Source organism: Mya arenaria, chromosome 4, assembly GCF_026914265.1.
Source record: "Mya arenaria isolate MELC-2E11 chromosome 4, ASM2691426v1".
Classification (NCBI taxonomy): domain Eukaryota; kingdom Metazoa; phylum Mollusca; class Bivalvia; order Myida; family Myidae; genus Mya; species Mya arenaria.
The window spans coordinates 45095989-45115745 of NC_069125.1; the positions used below are offsets into that span (position 1 = coordinate 45095989).

Consider the following 19757-nt stretch of genomic DNA (forward strand, 5'->3'; position numbering starts at 1 on the left):
AACAAATTCACCAATTTTGGCATAGGGAGACAAGTCCGCCAATACATTTGAACTATTTTTTTTTATATTGCATGTCAGTTAAACATTGTTGAAAATGTAATATAATGAACTGTTATGCAACTTGTACAATATGTATATTCTTCTAAAATGGCAAGAAAAGTATATGGGGTGATTTCTTTCCACCCATGCAATTAATTATTGGTGGGGGATATTTTGTCAAGGGGGAAATTGTCTGTCTCCCGTCATCCGTAGGCACCCCAGCGTATCATAACCTGAGGGAGCCCTCAGTAAGCATTCCAGGTTTTCAAATATGCATATTATGCCTAAAGTAAAAGTCAAAGACATACAAACGACTTGTAACCGCTTTATTTCAAAACAAATTAAGCCTTTATTGCAGTGAAGCAGAGTTACAAATTATAATACATGAAATAATCATAAATGCTTTGGAAACAAAAAAAATATCAAGAAAATCAGACATAAAGAAGTTTGAAAATGTACTTGAAAAAATTTAAACAAAGCAAAAGCATGAATAAAGGTTCTATATTTTAATATCTATTCATAAGCTATGAGCAAGTACCGTAGTCTGTGGTGCAGTTACCTTCTTCAATTTTGTTACAGCATGGGTTTCAATTTGTCATCCAACTCTTGCGAAGCATTTTGTTAAGAGCAATACATAATGACATTTACAACTGTGGTCCAGTTTCCTCGTATAATTTTGTTGTAGTGTGGGTTTCAATTTATCTACCAATACTCCCCCAGCATTTTGGTGAGAGTAATAGGTTACAACATTGACCGAACACTTCAAATTTCATAGGTGGCTGTATCGACCAGAGATGGTGTTTTCATGTATATATATATATAAAGTGGATAATAGTTTGTTTCAGTATAAGATTTTAATATATACCTCGAATGAAATATTCATTTTTGGTGTTCATGATGTAGATCACCATCTTACACAGAAACAAACAATTTTCAATTAGTAAATTGTTGTTTATCAGAAAGCCAAATTGTATGCAAAAATATGATCATTTTTGATATGATGAAATTGTGTCTCAGCCCTGTTCAAGCTGATGTTTGATTTGGGCTAAAATTACAAAAACAGTAAAAATGATCAAAATATTGTTGCACTGTTTGAAACAGTGAAATATCATTTTTATTTCACTGATGAATCTCTATAAGCCACCAGAAAATCAAAAATAAATAATAACATAAAATTATCACTCATCAATACAGCCAGCAATGCAAGTAAAACTATCACATTATAAATCATTCTATACGTTATCATTATCAGGGCTTCTAAAACTTTGGAACCTCTATCGATCCGGACCCGGCGACGACCCCCCCCCCCCAAAAAAAAATAAAAAAATAATCCCATTCATTATAATCTGTTTACAATAGACATGTATGATATGTTTTGATAAAGCACACTTTTGAAAATATATGTAATCTATATAAATTATTTCTACAATTTACATGTGGTCAGTTATTTCATTATATACATGGAACATAATTTAACATGTATTATGACATGTACACTAGCAGAATAAATTAACTATGCATGCAAAACACACAACATGTTATTCTAGATTAAGTCCAAAAAATAGCATCTTTTAAAGATGATTTAATTCTTAAAATTGCGAGATCATAATGTGGTTGTAATGATCTGTTATGGAGGCAATCAACATGTTTTCTCCAAACATCTCAAGAACTTTGAACACAAATTTCTTATCAAGCACATTTAACTTTTAATGCTAATATCATAAGATACATGGTCAGTAGGTGACACAATACAGGATATACGGGACAAGGAAACCATATCGGGGGTGATAATGACTCCCATATCAGGTCTCCTACTAGCCCCGTAAAGTATATATCTCCCCAACAACCTCCATTCATCAAGACACCAACATTACTTGGAAATGCTTCATTAATTCATTGGAATCGGAAAAACAGACGCCATTTTGTGACATGATATAAAGATTAGCCACCCAGACCAAAGGCATTATGTTATTCATGTTGGAGGCGTGATATACTTCCATGTCATACAAATCAGTTCTACAACATTTTGTACAAAGAGTGCCTGTTTATTGCCTATTTATAATACATGATTGTTTAAACCATTGCACATTTCCATTTCTAATCCAATTATTGCATGATGTAAGTAAAGTTAAGCACTATAATTAAACAAGCATCCCATATTTCTAGAAACATGTTAAATCACAGGATTAAGCTAAACCCGATATTTTTATTTTAGTAAAGTTAGTGTTATTGTGACATTCTTAAAGCTGTACTCTCACAGATATACTGTTTTTACAACTTTCTTTATTTTTTGTTTTGGAAAGAGCAAATTTTTGCGTAAATACCTGCAAGCCAATGATAAAAGATTGCTGACAAAAGATCAGATCGCAGATTTTCATATTTCCGTTCGAAAATTAAATGTTTTATGGCTTAAACCGTTACTAACGGTTTAAGAAAAATGCATAAAACATCTTGAAAATAAAATCTGCAATCTAATATTCTGTCAACAAACTTATTTAACAGGTTTCCATGCATTTCACAAAAAATAGCTCGTTTCAAGACAAAAAATTAAAAAAGTTGTCAAAATGTTCAATCTGTGAGAGTGCAGCTTTAAGAGATTTTGACCATGCAATGAGATTATCTATATGATAATCAAGACCAACTTATTTATATTCGCTAAAATCAAGACAGAGTAAGAAATGCAGCATAATAAAATAAAGTACTAAACTTATTATTCTTAAGAATTTTAAAAAACAAATTGACGCCAGGGCAAAGGGCGAAAAGTATGCCATTTTTCAACAGGAATGTAACCATTTAGATGTTTCATACAAAAATCAAATTTGCATGATAATGTTTTATAAAAAAACCTCTCATGATCAGATATGATCATATACATGTTTATGTACAAGTACAAAAATTAATCAATGACTATCAATATAAAAAAAACATGAATTTAAAGCAGAAATTATTTTCAAGTAAATTACACCCACTCTTTCATAGATTTTCAACACAATGGCAGCAGAAATACCCATTGTTTTCCATTCAAAAACAAAACAAAACTTAGGGCTTTAATAAAAATGCATAGTACACAACATACATTTCAATTATGCATCATGTGTGTAAAGGATCTTTGTACTACGAATCGAAACAACAACCCACAAAGCAGTATTTAAAACAGAAATAACAAACGAGAACAACATCAGTAGACTTTAATGCTTGTCTGTATTCCTCAGTCATTCAAGGGCAATAACTTGACAAAACTTACAGCGACATGTATGCACCAAGCCAAAAATGTGCATATTGTCATTGGTAACATCATTACATGTGAACTTAGTCCAAGATTTTTTTGGCCAAGGTTGAAGATTTTACATGACACCACCCATGATGCAGATAACACCAAAGCTTTGACAAAACCTAGATGTTTTTCTTCAACAAACAAAAACAAATGAGCTAATAAGCTAATGGTGACTATATCTGCATATATGAGATTTCATTAATAGCACAAGAAATATTCAGCCATCTTCCAGGAACACAGTCATTGCAGGGGGATGTCATTAGTGAGATTCAATGCAATCATCTTTGTGCCCAAAATCATTGAACAGTTTCCCCGCGATGATCACAAAGGCTCGCAGTGGTGGCTCATAGGCTTTCAAGTCATCTGTAACCTGGATGGGAATAGAAGTGTGAAAACGGAGTTAAAACATTTCGTGGTGCCATGTCACAATAAAGAGCTTTAAAAGCAAAGTTGCAAAAGATTAAATGAAAACTTCTATATGAAAAAAAGTTGAAAGTATCAAACTATGCAAAACATGGGCAAACCTCATCATCCTTCCCTTTCTCGCCCTTGGCCAGATTTGTCATCAGAGTCTCCTTGTATGGGGAAACCATCAAAGCACCCTGAAATACAATAAATATAAAAAATCCTTCCACTTTTTCTGATCTCTTCACAATGGCACTACCACATCATAAACATTAATCAATCAAAAATAACACTTTGAATATAAAAGTACTTGAACACCACTAATTTATAAAAAAAACAGTAAATAATTTTTTCTAACAACTACGACTTTTAATCAAGTTTAGAACTTCTGATAGTTTACAATCAATAAGGAGTAACGAGTACATGCACGTCCATCAAAGTGACAAACACATGACAAAAGCCATTACCTTTACAATCATCCTAGTGGCCATGTTGTGGTGTTTAGTGAGCGTTTTCTTGTAGGCGTTGCTGCAGGCAACCTTAACTGCCCCGCTGTCTGACTTCCCCCCAGGTTGCTTGCTCGCCTCGTGCTCTGTGATCAATTCCCAAAACACCTCACACAGGTACTCCAGACCTCTGTAGGAAAACTTGGATCGTGAAGTAAATGTTTATGAAGCTTACCATTAAACATAGAGGATTGAACATAGAACTACATGATATTTATTTGAGATCTAGAAAATTGGGGAAGTAACCATAAACATAAGAGCAAGTGCATATTATTTTGATTATGCAAGGAATATATATTAATTTTACTCATAGCATAGTTTACTGCTTAAATAGATGTATAAAGTTAATATAGTAAAACATCCCGAGATTTTATATACCTGTACTGTTGGAACAGTTACATTTTGTACCACTAGAGAAAATAGAGATAATGTCTAGTGCCTGGGGCAGGACAGCTCTGTTCAGAGCTTAAAATTTGTCTCCCACTGTCCCCCCCCCTTGCTTTTTGGTATTAAAACTTTATTACTGAGGTGATTTCATGTGTTGGCCCTTGTTATTCAGCCAAAGACTTTCATATTTACCTGAGGCTGCTGGCAATACTTGTAGTTATCACTAAATGGAGACTTCATAATGCTCTTATAACTACATGTGCATAGCATCGTAAACTATTAAATATCCCACCGTTTGAGCCAGAGAGCACCAACTGTGCCAGACTTGTCGTTCTTGTCCTCTTTTTATCTTTCTCATCCTGCAGCAGGTCCTTTAACTGGCGGAATTTCTCCCGATCTGTATCAAACTTTGTGCGCACTTTCTGAAATTTATACATCCAGATAATGACTGAACACAATAATTAAAGCGCTGATAGTGCTGCATGAACAGGGTTTTATACGGGTTTTCACCATTATGATTCACCATCGTGTGTATTAATAAGGTGCTGATATGTAGCACAGCGAATCTAAGAGTCCCCGTGTATAACAACCACAGGGCCAGATTTTGGCCCCAGGTTTATTGAAGCATGATGGTAAATGACAAATTAATATTTTATTGACAATAAAGTTAATATCGCTGTGTAAGCAGGCAAACGAGGATCCTAGCATAACTCCATCCTATGGTGTTACAATATGAGTTAGGCTTGCCAAGGATTTATTAACTAAAGAAATAAAATAGAAATTGGTTTATCATTCAGGGTGAATTTAAAATATACACTAAAACTGTTTCCGGTTGGTAATTAGATGTTGGCATTAACACAGACTATACTAATTATGAAATTGAAAACGATCCTTTTCAGGGCCACTGTTAAAATTATAAATAGTATTTTAAAATGATATATACATTATTTACATAAACAAGAGGGCCCTGAAGGCCCTGTATCGCTCACCTGATCCAATTCAAGTGTGAAATAAGTGTTTTCAGGGCGAGGGCAATTGTGACAAAACTCTTCCCTATCAGCCTTAGACCACAATTTGAAGGGTCATCTTTATTTCAGCTACTTAAGATCATATAAGGTAAAGTAAGATGGTAAATTGGTTATATGGGCTTTACCGCATACCAATTCAGGTTATATGGTGTAAAACAGGACTAAAGATTTGGGTTTCACATCTCATTCACATCCAAATATAATCATGAGGTATGGAATCAAAACATTTTTACCTGCTGGAATTAAAAAATATATTACTTAGATCCTTCCTAGTGACCAATTTCTTTTTTATAATATTACGGATGATTTTTTTAATATCAACGATGACCCAGTTGCAAACCTTACCTTGCTGTAATAAGTACATTCTGATCAGGTTTCATATAGATAAAGTAGAAAATATGGCCTCAACAGTGCTTTAACAATGTTTTCTATGATTTGACTACGTGACCTAGTTTTTGAACTCAGGTTATCCAGTTTCAAACATGACATAGACTTCATAAACACAAACATTCTGACATAGTTTCATGGGGATTAAAGAGAGAATGCAACCTCTATAGTGTTTACAAAGTTTTTCTATGATTTAACCTAGTGGCCTGGTTTTTGACCTCTGATTACCCAGTTTCAAACTCTACCTAAAGATCATCATGAATAACATTCTGATCAAGTTCCATGAACATAAAGTCATAAATGTGACCACTAGAGTGTTAACAAGCTTTTCCTTCAATTTGACCTGGTGACCTAGTTTTTCACCGCACATGAATAAGATTTGAACTTGGCCTATCAATCAATATACATTCTGAAAGTTCATGAACATACAGTCATAAATGTGACCTCTAGAGTGCTAACAAGCTTTTCCTTTGATTTGACCTGGTGACCTAGTTTTTGACCGCACATGACCCAGATTTAAACTTGACTTAAAGATTATTAATATCAACATTCTGACCAACTTTAATGAAGATACAGTCATAAATGTGACCTCTAGAGTGTTAACAAGCTTTTCCTTCAATTTGACCTGGTGACCTAGTTTTAAACCGCACATAACCCAGATTCGAACTTGACCTAGAGATCATTAATATTAACATTCTGACCAACTTTCCTGAAGATACAGTCATAAATGTGACCTCAAAAGTGTTAACAAGCTTTTCCTTCAATTTGACCCAGTGACCTATTTTTTACCGCACATGACCCAGATTTAAACTTGACTTAGAGATTATTAATAATAACATTCTGGCCAACTTTCATGATAAACATTTATAAATGTGACCTCTAGATTGTTAACAAGCTTTTCCTTAAATTTGATCTGGTGACCTAGTTTTTGACCGCACATGACTATGATTCGAACTTGGCCTAGAATTAATCAATATATACATTCTGACTAAGTTTCATGAACATACAGTCATAAATGTGACCTCTAGAGTGCTAACAAGCTTTTCCTATGATTTGACCTGGTGACCTAGTTTTTAACCCCAGATGACCCAGATTTAAATTTGACTTAGAGATTATTTATATAAACATTCTGACTAACTTTCATGAAGATACAGTCATAAATGTGACCTCTAGAGTGTTGACAAGCTTTTCCTTCAATTTGACCTGGTGACCTAGTTCTTGACCGCACATGACCCAGATTCGAAATTGCCCTAGAGATCATTAATATTAACATTCTGCCCAACTTTCATGAAGATACAGTCATAAATGTGACCTCTAGAGTGTTAAGCTTTTCCTTCAATTTGACCTGGTGTCCTTGTTTTTGACTGCACATGATCCAGATTCGAACTTGACCTAGAGATCATTAATATTAACATTCTGACCAACTTTCATGAAGATACAGTCATAAATGTGACCTCTAGAGTGTTAACAAGCTTTTCCTTCAATTTGACCTGGTGACCTAGTTTTTGACCGCACATGACCCAGATTCGAACTTAGCCTAGAGATCGTTAATATTAACATTCTGACCAAGCTTCCTGAAGATACAGTCATAAATGTGACCTCTTAGAGTGTTAACAAGCTTTTCCTTTAATTTGACCTGGTGACCTAGTTTTTAACCCCAGATGACCAAATATCGAACTCATCCAAGATTTTATTGAGGGTATCATTCTGACCAAGTTTCATTAAGATTGTGCCAAAATTGTGACCTCTAAAGTGTTAAAAGTCAAATTGTTGACGACGGACGACGACGACGGACACAGGGCGATCACAATAGCTCACTATCATGTGATGTTTTAAGCGGGGAAACTGTACGATCATTGAGATCAATGAGATCTTTGTGTCACGTGATGGAATGATGCGCTTTGAGTGGATAGTAATTCTTTGTTTACGTTTCGATGTTCATTCATTTTTGGGCGCAGGGATACTACTTTAATATTATCTTTATTTAAGTTCAACAAATTAAATGATTCAAATAGATATTGCGTTATGATTGCTTCTTGCTTTGTCAAATCTAGCTCGGTTATTGGAAACATAGCTTGCAATTTATATAGTCCGCACTTTCTCAAACTATATTTTGGGTGGTAAAGAGGCAGACGACACTTGTTACTATTAATAGGCATTTTATGTTGAGAGTGTCAAGTTTGTGGCTACACTGAACAGGGTTGAAAACAACCCCGTTCAAAAATTGTTTCTCCGCTCTTTTACATTAAATATCATGAGTCTATAACAATTCATCATTGACAGTGTTATGATGTTTTATTTCACTATGATTTCCAAAACTGTTTTGAAGTTTATATTTTGCATTGTATAAAGGTTTATCAAGATATTATTAAAAATATTGACTTAGATCCAAGACTGTTTCAAGCTACAACTTAATCTTCAATGAAATGACAAACACTTCATTAAAACGTTTAATTTATGAAACATTTTTTTAAATAAAACAGTACAGCAAGTTCTGCTTATTTATACAATAGAACATGAACTTAGTAAAAAATATATGAAAAGGTAAGACAACTTTTCCATTTAAAATTCTGATCAGGTTAACTGAATAACGGTAGATTTCAGCTCACTTACCGTTATATTTCCTAGCATATCATCCCTTGTCATTGAAAACTGTGAGCCCATTGACTCTGAAAATGGAATTAAATGTCATTCATAGAATGTAAATATTGTATTTTGATATTATGAATTATATTATGAAAACAGTGTTAATTGCTGAAGAGAAATAATGGTTGTATTTCTTAAGATCCATTACCAAAAAAAAATATTTAGGAAATTTATACTGTTCTGTTCTTCAGTAAAAATGAGTTTAAAGGGTTTTAAATCCTGGGACTACATAATATTTACCTGTATGGATGGAAAAGTTACCATGGCACGGGGTTTAAGACAACAGACTTTAAAAAATTGTCTATCGTACCCATGTTACCCCCGCCCCACTTCGTACCATCCAGCTGGAGAGATTGTACCACATATAGATCATATAGTCAAATGTGTTTGATCGAGTGAATTAACAATTATTACAAATTGTATTATAAAAATATATTTACAAAATTTGATGTTTGTGTTAAATTAGTATATAATTATAATCAATAATGGCCCACAAAATTGTGAAATTTTAATTTAAAAGTACCCAGTTTATTTCACAATGGTTTATATTGTTACAATGCTCAAACATTGTGCTAGATAATGTGCTTCACTTGCATGTTGTTGATAATAATTAATATCTTATGTTTATATATGAAAACAAAATACAATTTTAAAAGTAAAAATTCCCTTTATCTCGGGAGTTACATGCTAGTACATTGTGATAAAGCTGCTTTATATGAAATAAATATATAATCGATATATAATTCTAGTCGTATGTCATGTTTTTACACCACTGTGTTCTACTAAGAGAGACGTTTTCACACCATTTTATCTCCATTAGGGACCACATTAGCTCATACTTAAAACACTGTAAAAAACCGCCTTTAATAGTTTATACATGTATGTGGTACGATGTCTCCAAGAATGGTATGATATTAAAAAGTGGTACGATATTATAATGGTATGAAGTCTCCTACATCTGACCCAAGCCCCTCCCCCCATCAGCACTACCTTCACCCTTGATAACCTTTAAGCGTTCTCGTAACTGAAACTAAGCCGTACTTGTTTCAATATATCTTCTATTTGTAACTCATACAGTACTATACACAATACTGAAACTTAGTGTAACGTAACCTAAGAATTGTGTTGCCTGCCACAAACTCAAAAATAACACATAAAATGGTAACTTACTGACAATCTCAGCAGCACCAGACGCTGCCTCTAGAAATTCTTCTGTTAAGACACCATCTGTGTTGTCGACAGTTGGGAATTTTTTCTGTTCTGCAATTACGGTCGGCATTTTGGTTTCTTTTCTGTTTAGTTGCAACGTCGCCGGTTTCCGGAAATGAGTGTTCCTAAAATAAACAAAATAAAGAAACCATTCGGAACTCCTCGGCCATTTTTTCAAAAACAACCTCGGATGTATGCCGGTACATCTGTTGAAGTAGTCCGTATTTTTTTTAATAAAAGCATTAATTAAATGTAGTGTTTAAGAGTTGTATTCATTGCTCTCAGTTTAAATTGATTGCCAGTGAAGTGTATTATTGCAAACATAATTACGATTCCCAAGAGTTAAGTCATAAATTTTAACTACTAAATAAGATTACTACGCGATCTATTTGCAGCGGACTTAAACGTACCACTTTTTAAGTATGTAAACCGTCCATATACATCCGAGGTTGTTTTCAAAAAAAAATGGCCGAGGAGTTCCGAATGATAAAGAAACATCTAGACCCCGGCAACCGGTACACCGTAATGTTGTTTGTTACCTTCATTGGTGTTACTTCCCTTAGAAAATGCTGCTTCATTTACCACGATGTAAACAAAGAGTTGCATAATGATTTTGCAAGAATAGATACAGTAATGATGGATAAATTTCTCGTAAACAAGAGGAAATTGGAGAGTGCCGATGATTTCGATGAAAATCATCACACAAAAAAGTACAAACAGGAAGCAAATGACTATGAGGCGCTGTCCATTAAAACTTTGATCATCAGACCATTAAAATGGCGTGACTTAAGGGCTGAAAACTTGGATTGTGACTATGGCATATTGTTTAGCAAAGTCAATGCAGACCGTATTCTTTGCCAATGCGAACGTATGTTGAATTATAATGAAGGGCAGCTGGCAAAAGTTAAAATATTTGGCAAATGGCACGACATTCCAAGAAAGCAGGTACGTTCCCATCTTCCCATGGTTTTAAAGTGTATCATGCTGTAAAAAAACGTCACTGTCAACACTGTCTCTCAGCTTTTGGCGTATGGGGTCGGTCCTTTCATGCGGGGAAATTTGCCACACAAAGCTACACGGTATTTCGAATTTATAAACACTATTACGTGAAATTGAATTGACACATGTCATATACAGTAGAGAATCACATACAGTTAGTTGAAGCTTGATAGTAGTGACAGCATACTGCAGGCAAAAAGTACATAATTTTACATGTATCTTGGCTATATCTGGGACCAATAACAAATTTCATCCTACTCCCCGGCTAAATTTTGTCCAATTTTGAAATGAATATTAATTGTTCATGCTAGGACAACCCAACGCGGTATTTTGATCTATATACATCTTTGGAGAAGCTATTCGCTTTTAAATAACGTGGACGGTACGGAAACTCTTATTCTTTTTACAGTATCGATGCAGGGCCACGTGTGTGGCAATATCGCACCGTTTGGACTATTTGTATTCACAAGTGAGGGAGGGTCCCAAGTGAAAACTTTAAAAGCAGGTTAAAGCAAAGTGCATATTATGTGGTATTATATCAGTGCTTTGAAGGTGGTGGATGTGACAAGGCTCTTTGGGAGGCGGTTTCCTAGAACAATCGTGTCACTCCTTAAGTACTGAATGATGTCCTGCAATAGCGGGTCATGTATCTCACCAAGAGACCTTTAAATGACATTCCCTGTGGGTGTTAGCCTTGGCTAGGTACAGCGATTAGGTTGTTAACTACCATATAGAGCATGACCGCTTTAGCCTAGTCCCTCTCCGCTGCTGTAGGCTCTCCCAATCTAGTATTTTGAGCATTGCGGAGACGCTGCTTTTACTTGAGCAATTTCCAAAGACGAATCTGGCAGTTCTGCGTTGCACCGCATCAACTTTGTTGATGTTGGTTTGTGTGTAGCGGTCCCAGATAGTGACAGCATATTCGACTTGGGACCTGATGAAGGTCTTGTAGCAGGCCTCTTTAGTGGCTCATGGGCATGATAATAAGTTTGGGCTAAGGAAGGTTGTAATGTCTTTTGCGTTTTTGGTTCTCATATCGATATGTACATTCAAGGACAGGTTGACTGGAGAGTAGTTAACGTCTCACGTACATGTATTGTGAAGTAGGGAGATATGAGCAAACAATCAAACTACAGACCATTTTCCCTTACTGTGCGTCCCAACTGAACATGACAATCAACAACCTCCAAACAAGCCTCGTCAGCTCTCAACAGGTAGACGCCATCTTGTTTGGCCTGTGGAAAGTGTTCGACAAGGCGTCCCACAAGCGCCTTGCACTGAAGCTAAACCACTATGGTGTGCGAGGGAAGTTATTGGATTTGATCAACAGCTTTCTAGGTTACCGAAGCCAGTAAGTCACCCTGAATAAGAAATTTTCAAGGTCTGTACATGTAACATCAGGTGTCCGTCCCCAAGGAACCTTTATCTCCTGTTCTTATATTAATGTATATCAATGACCTGCCTCAGTGTGTTCAGTCTTCCACTAGACTGTTTGACGATGATGTATAGGATCATCAAGACCGCTGCAGATGTTCAGGCCCTACAGGACGACCTTAAGACACTACAGGATTGGGAAAAGAAGTGGCTAATGGGATTCAACCCTGACAAGAGTGCGGACCCCCGTATCTCTAACAAGCGGAAGTACATAACTGCCGAATCCATGTATATAGCTAATCTAAGAAATCAAAATATTTTGGAGCTGTCCTCACTAACAACCTGTCATCTCGATATTCTTGTCTCTGCATCATTTGCAGGCATGCTTATAAATCTGTTAATGTGCCTGCATAATGCGTCTGTTAGCCTATCTATGGCACGCCCCACAGATGGGTGGGAAATTCCATGTATTTCAGCAATTAATAAATGGTGAGCTTCCGTGGCGAAAATATAAGGGTAACAAGCACAGAGAGCAGATGTAGCGGCAAGTTTCGTCTTGTTGGAGCATCAAGTTCATTGAAAACAACACCCACTATCATGACGATTGTTTCTGGATAAAAACGGTATCTCTCCCGAACTTCCACTCTTGACAAACTCTCCAACGGGTTGGCCCTGTCCTTGAGTACTCTGGGAATCCGCTGTTGCCCATACATTGCGATTCTCTGCAAACGCTGGAATCGATCTACATAGTTGTCGGCCATTTTTTTAGTTTGAGACAAAAATTGAGAGTGCTACAAGGCTGTCTCAAATGTTGGACTTTGATTTCTTGAATTTGAGAGTGAGGTATTTTGTGAACATTGAAATGAGTTTCGGGAATCGAGAGGGTATAGAGTCAGGCTCGGTGGCTTTGTTGGGGTTAAGACCATGAACCATTTACAGACCGACATTATACATCAGGGTAAGGGATTTCTGCGTGTTCAGGTAACGGTGTATTACCCTCATTGGCAAATACTAAATAATGACGAAAACTGCATGTTCAGTATTTCTTTCTTCATGGTCGCATCAACGTGATTTATACCATTTCTCTTTGTGGTGCGACACCGTGCTGTAACACTTTTTACTTTTCACAGAGGTGTAAAGCTTCTAGGTCTTGTCCCCTGACACCAGTTCGCTGATGTACTGGTTACGGTCCTTCTAGCATTCCTTCCCTGTGGCGAGTTGGATCTTTCTGTACTTTTCTCAATCTTGTCTTGTATCGGATCGTCGAGCTTTCTTGTATGCACGTTTCTTCATGTAAGTTGAACGGCGAATGGAGCGGTTACACTGCGGTTGGTTGTAGCGAGCTGAAGTCATCCTCGACGGGACAAACTTGCTTATAGCAGCAGTGCACTCCTTCTTGAATGTATTCCATAATGTGTTGATAGGCGTGGAAGTACAGAACTCTGCAGTGAACAGGGATGCAAAATTATGTATGTTTGATACCAATGCTTACTAAGTCAGCTGATTTCCAGAGATGAATAAGGTGGGGTTTAGGTTTAAGTCGGGGATCGAGGTGCGTGGCCCAGGGTTTGGGTGACTGTCATGGACAGTTTGGAGTAGAATTGATGGGTGGTACAGATGATGGTCATTAACAATGTGCTTTTGGTAGTACGAGCTGTTGCAAAAATGTGATTGGATCATAAGAGTTCGGCGCAAAAACACATTAGTAAATGATCCGTACAGACCTGAGAGGATTTTCAACATGCTCTCAATTATTTGATTACCGTCTGTCGGCTCAACCTGGCTGATATTTTTGTACATTTTAGACCGTTGACACACAATAGCCTATTTAAATATAAACAACCTAAACTCGCCTGTTCTCCAATATTTATGCGTTTTTGTTGTATCTATGTATATTGTTTGTCTATTTAGATTTGGCTTTTGGCCCTTGACAGTTGTAATAAATTAGTTATGCCTGTTGGGCTTGTCCCTGTAGTTTCCGCTGCTTTATTATGTTATATAAACAGTTTGTATTATCGTGCAGGTTGCGCATGGTGACCCGGGATTGTCATACACGTTTTCAAACAACACGGTGCCCGCCCGGCCATGGACACCATTCCTCGATGACATCAGGGATGCCGTCTCAGATGTCACCGGTCACTCCTTCAACTTTGTTCTCATCAACAGGTTAATTTGTCTTTCGTAAAAAATACCGCATTTATTATTTTCTCGTTTTCATTTTAAAACATTTGTAAATATTGTTTTTGTGCAGCCATTTAGCTGTAACTACATGCATATCAAATAGAGCGTAACTTCCGACTTCTGTAAACTAAAAATTGCCAGTCACATTGACAAGTACAAATGTAAATAATTATAATTATTTTACCATTTCACTTTGCATTTATTGTATATTAAAAATGGTGTTAATTTGCATGCTGAAAACAAGTGAAAATGACTTCAGATATAAGAACGGTTGCGATCACATGGGGGAACACCGCGATGACGAGAAAGACCTCGTGCACGGGTACCCAATAGCGTCCCTGTCGTTAGGACAACCTCGCGATTTCATCTTTAAGCACGCGGATTCCCGCGGCAAGAAAGCTAAACGCAGTATAGAACCCTTGAAACTCCTGCTGGAGCACGGGAGCCTGTTGTTGATGAAACACCCGACAAACACATACTGGTACCACGCTTTGCCTCAGCGGAAGCGTCTCTTAGGTGTGAGGATTAACATGACGTTTAGGCAGATGGTTCCAGCGTCCAATAGCGGAAATAAGACTACAAAGCCTAAAGCAGAACTTCCTTAACGTTCAATCTATGCTTTTATCCTGCAATTTTCCTGTTGAATGGGACTTCGAAGAATCGTTTGAACTTGTCTTTGAAATACAAACTTGTTTTGTGAACTCTTTGAGCGTATCATCTCATTTTCAGACAAATACTTTAGATTTAGAACTTATGCCAATCGGAGCCAAACTTTGTCTTGAAGTTATATTTTCAGCTTGAGTAAGACCAGTTTAAGTAAGCTACATGTATTTATGCATTAATGCCTGCTACATTCACAGTCGTTTGGTGGGAATGAAGTCCTGCTTCGGTGTCATATAACCTGTAAAAATAATGACTCTTTCCAGATTTCAGATTACACTTTGATATATCTGAAAAATAATTACTTTCTGGTTAAATGTCACTAAATTATTTACAGTTCGTATGAAACCAAAGCATGAGTTCATTCCCATCAAACAACTGTGGCTACATTCTGAGCGCATGACGGGTGTAACTACATGTAGTTATATTCGTTATTATAAAACCTGCCATCCATGTAATGAACATACAAGTCTGTCCAGAATGATGTATTTGTTTTTCACTTTCTAAAGATGATCGTTTGTTTTAGCGCCAGCGGGTCAATTGCACTCAAATCCTGGGTTACTAGACGACACATGAGCGTTCTTATCATGTCCCGGAGTTTTTATTAAAATGAGAATAATCTGATAAAGCCAACATGTATCTAGATAAGCATTTGCACACTGTGAACACAAGGATGAGATTGGTGAAATTGGTTCTTTTTAGTGTTGTCATCGGTATGTTTATGTTTATACATATGATCATTATTTATCAATTTCATTTTGGTATTTTAATCATGTCATTTTGTGTGCCTTCAGTTTGATTAAGCAAATTATTCCCAATATATATACAAATGTGTTAGTGCGTGTACGTGTGTGTGAGATACTGTTTGCTCGGTTTAACATTTCAAAACACCTCCGACCCCAGAGTATTTTACAAACCTACGTGCAGCAGTGGTTCCATTTAACTGGTCAATATTTGCTGATTGTCTATATCAGTTCCCTTGTTGTACTCCATACCATCCGCAGTATGGCAAAACATTCATTAAGAAGGCCAATAAGCTATACAGTAAGCACTATCTTTAATACCGGACAGGCCTGACGACGGCTGGAAAAGAAGAGGAAGTAAACGCGGCTCTAGATCACGTAAACGGCACGTACCAACATCATCTATGTGACGAGATTAAGAAATTGCACTGCGACCATCTCGCCCACCATATTGAAGTGCACGTGGACGGGGCGGTGTGCGGCACGGATGGAGTCACTTACAGCAGTCAGTGGGTGATACACAACTTTATGTATTGCTTTGACACCAAGAATAATTTGTATTTACCCAAATATAACAACACGTACATGTACACATGTGGGCGTTTAAACTTATTTATTCTTTTTTATATTTATTCAGTTGCGAATTCGCGAAGAGCCGATGTTACTACATACTAAATCATAACAACTACTATGCCCATAGCCACATCCAGATAGTGTCACTCAACGTCCACAACCTGGGCCCGTGTCCTGCCCGCACGACCGCTCCTCCCACACCAACCATCGTCGCGGCATCTACACAAGCTGCAAGGTGTCAAGATATTTTTCCGATCAATATATTTTAACAAGACTATCGAGCCCATAACACATCGCACGCTGTCAGCCTGTTGTTCACGTATCTTATCTTACTAAATATATATGTCTTACGCGTACATTAAGTTCAGTCATATATGCTTAACATGTCAAACAGATGGGGGATCACTTTCAAATAAATGTAGTTTGTTTTTCCTTTAAGTTATCGTAGGTTTGCGGCGTTGGTGCAACAATTTCGAAGCGGGTGTTCAATTTTCCATGATGGATATTTTGAAATAAGTTTTCACAAAGTTTAGCACATATTGACATCAAAGGCAACGCCACATCAAAAAGGTGCCGACATGCAAAGACATTTGACATAAATTATATCATTTATATTCATTTTGAACCCGCTTTACTAGCATGGTTGGACAAAATCTGTCCAGCAGTCCTCCGACGACGACGGTGTCGGCGACCGCACTTATGATGGCGGTGTTTTGTCTGAACAAAGCCACCATTCCTTGTAATTCCGGTCACATACAGCTTACATGTGGCTCCGATGGCAGACTTTATCCGAACCCGTGAGTTGTTATTCTGTTATATACAAGAGGAAACAATTACTTAGTATTTTGTTTATTTCACATGGTCTAGTGGTATACATGTACATGTATTTACGTGCCTCCTCCTTGTCACACAAACTTCTAAGAGATCTTGGGTTCTAGCAACAGCAAAAACATGTAGGCTTGAGTTTAACCGATGAAACGGTCTCCAGTTTAATTCATTGTATCAGCTTATATATCTTGGTGTCTTCACAATCGATCACAAACTAATTCTATTTAAGTACCGTGACATTTTTAACGTAACGATTTTTTACCACTGATGGTTTTATCCTTGGTGTTCTTTATTGTACGTTTTCTGACAGAAGAAGATCCAGTTTGTCGTATACTAGTGATATCTTGCCGACTTGACATACATCTTATCTTACTTGATCTTGTACAGGTGCGAGTTGCTGAAGGAGCAGTGTAACACTCCTAACCTTGCGACGTCTCCCCTCTCGGTATGCGGTGCTTGAGAACGACACGACCATGTGGAGCATTGTACAACTGCAAATGCGTTCAATAAAATGATTTGAATTTTGTCATTTGTTGGTCCCCCCCCCCCCCCCCCCCCCCCGAATATAACGTATATACCAAATTCAATTTAGCTCAAGGGAGGAGGCATGATTTGAGTTCTCTGGCGCTTCTTCAACAGCAACGTCAAATTCACTGTCGAGTCAGTATCATAGCGAACGTTTTGTTTTGTGGTAAACAGCTCTCTAAATGGAAACCAAATAACCCTGCGTTTTCCCCATGTCCCTTTCTGGTAGTTTTATAGGTATCCTTCTATGGTTTGTAGGCTCGCGCAATTTGGACAGAATTGTATACACATCATAAAAATGCAATTTAATTTAATTGGCACTATATATAAGCGGGAAGTATGAACCCGTTTGATCAAAACGTACATTTGCATTTCATTTTTTCTCGCTTGATTCGCTCGTTCGTCATTTATTTTCTATACATTTTATTGTCTTTATCTGTTTTTGAATATATTATTATATAAGAAATAAAAGTTTTGCGCTGGATCATAATTCAACTTCGTCTCGCAATACGTGAGCTATATTGGACATATGTAACAAATTATCAGAGAAACCACGATGGAAATAAAATATAAGAACTTACAATATTGGGTTATTTATTAATTATTTGTACTAAAAGGTCTTTGGAATCCATTTAAAATTTAAGCAGTATTACGGTTTCCGGTCCTACAATAAACGTTACGCCGGATTCCAGTGACACTTTTATGATAGTGTTCTATATACGGAAATAATTTCTAATAGATCATAAACATGTTCCAATTTTCTTCAAACGTCGACAGGGACAGGAAAAGCGGGAATATAATAAATAAATAATTTAAAACGCAGTCGTCTCTAATACTTTCGATCAAGACGAAGACTTCGGCGCAAGGGTATGATTTCGATCATAAGCGAATGTGGGTACAGATTGCACGATGGTCAAATATATAATCGAATCAATCTACTTCAGCTTAAGTGCGTCGTGGGATCAAATGTCACATCCCCCTTTTCCAATCATAACAAATGACAGTCAATTTGTTAATTAGAAACAAAATTCGTAACGTTGGTGTCGACTATGTTCCATTTAAAAACATAATTCACTCTAGATGAACACAGAGTTAAGAAGTGCCCTTTAAGGAGCCCGGCTAATCAACGGGGTTGAGAATGGGCAAAGAAGACTACTCCGGGCCAGAACGAACTGGCAATAAAACCAGCTGTGCACATTATAACCTGTATGTCCATTTAGTATGCGATATTTGGAATATAGCTCATTCTTTTAATGATTGGGATGTCGTCTTCAGACAAACTGCGGCAATAACACTTGACGTCATCAGTGCTGCTATAAAAAGCTGCCAGAGGTCCGCTAAAAAGCAATGTTGCCAACGATGGTCAATTTACCATTTATCTATAATTAATAATTTAATGGTGTATTATATATTAATAGCTATTACTTTAAATGGAAAAATATAATGGTCTGATGTTTTATTGTGAGTTATTTGAAAAGATATAACAAGTGCGTATTGCGACGCGGTAAGGGGGAGAATTGCGTTGATCTTCAGAGCACATTATTGTAGGGAAGCTAGCCGTTTTGACTTATATTGACTATAATCGATTCAATAAATAATAGTCAAGCCCGACGTCACTTTTCTCGGGCAATATGATGAAGGTGTCGGATTAGTAATAAAAGCCGTCTGTCTGGACATGTCAGTATAAAATAATGTGTTTGCTAGCAATCGTGTAAAGGCACCTTTTTGAAAACAGTCCTGTTTGTTTGTTTTTTTCGAAAATCAAAATACTCGAACCCTTCCCGAATCCAGCCACTCCCATATATTGCAAAACTGCTTTGTTGAAATGAAATCGTGACGTATGTCGCGCCACAATGCACTATTCCATATAATAACCTTTACAAACCAACAATGCTAATAAATGTGCATCCATGATTTGACGATATGGTAGGTCAGATGATAGTGAAGGTGGCGTTACTCAGAACATGCTTTGTCCATTGGTCTGCATCTGTTG

General features: G+C 36.8%; 2 protein-coding genes and 1 pseudogene across 2 annotated transcripts in view; 2 read left to right on the plus strand and 1 right to left on the minus strand.

The window, feature by feature from the left end:
• Positions 1-348: 348 nt before the first annotated feature.
• LOC128232541 (pleckstrin homology domain-containing family A member 8-like) lies at positions 349-10025 on the minus strand (annotated as a pseudogene).
• Positions 10026-10444: 419 nt separating this feature from the next.
• LOC128232540 (DNA oxidative demethylase ALKBH2-like) lies at positions 10445-17764 on the plus strand. Its single transcript, XM_052946166.1, has 7 exons — positions 10445-10826; positions 14278-14420; positions 14695-15808; positions 16167-16347; positions 16476-16646; positions 17050-17208; positions 17627-17764. Exons 1-3 carry the CDS (start codon positions 10515-10517, stop codon positions 15038-15040), a joined length of 801 nt encoding a protein of 266 aa, XP_052802126.1. The 5' UTR covers positions 10445-10514; the 3' UTR covers positions 15041-15808; positions 16167-16347; positions 16476-16646; positions 17050-17208; positions 17627-17764.
• Positions 17765-19424: 1660 nt separating this feature from the next.
• LOC128231543 (unconventional myosin-Ic-like) overlaps positions 19425-19757 on the plus strand; it is a 30943-nt gene continuing 30610 nt past the window's right edge. The window contains exon 1 of the mRNA XM_052944535.1: positions 19425-19441. The gene's annotated coding sequence lies outside the window, so the exon portion shown is untranslated. The remainder of the gene's footprint in view (positions 19442-19757) is intronic.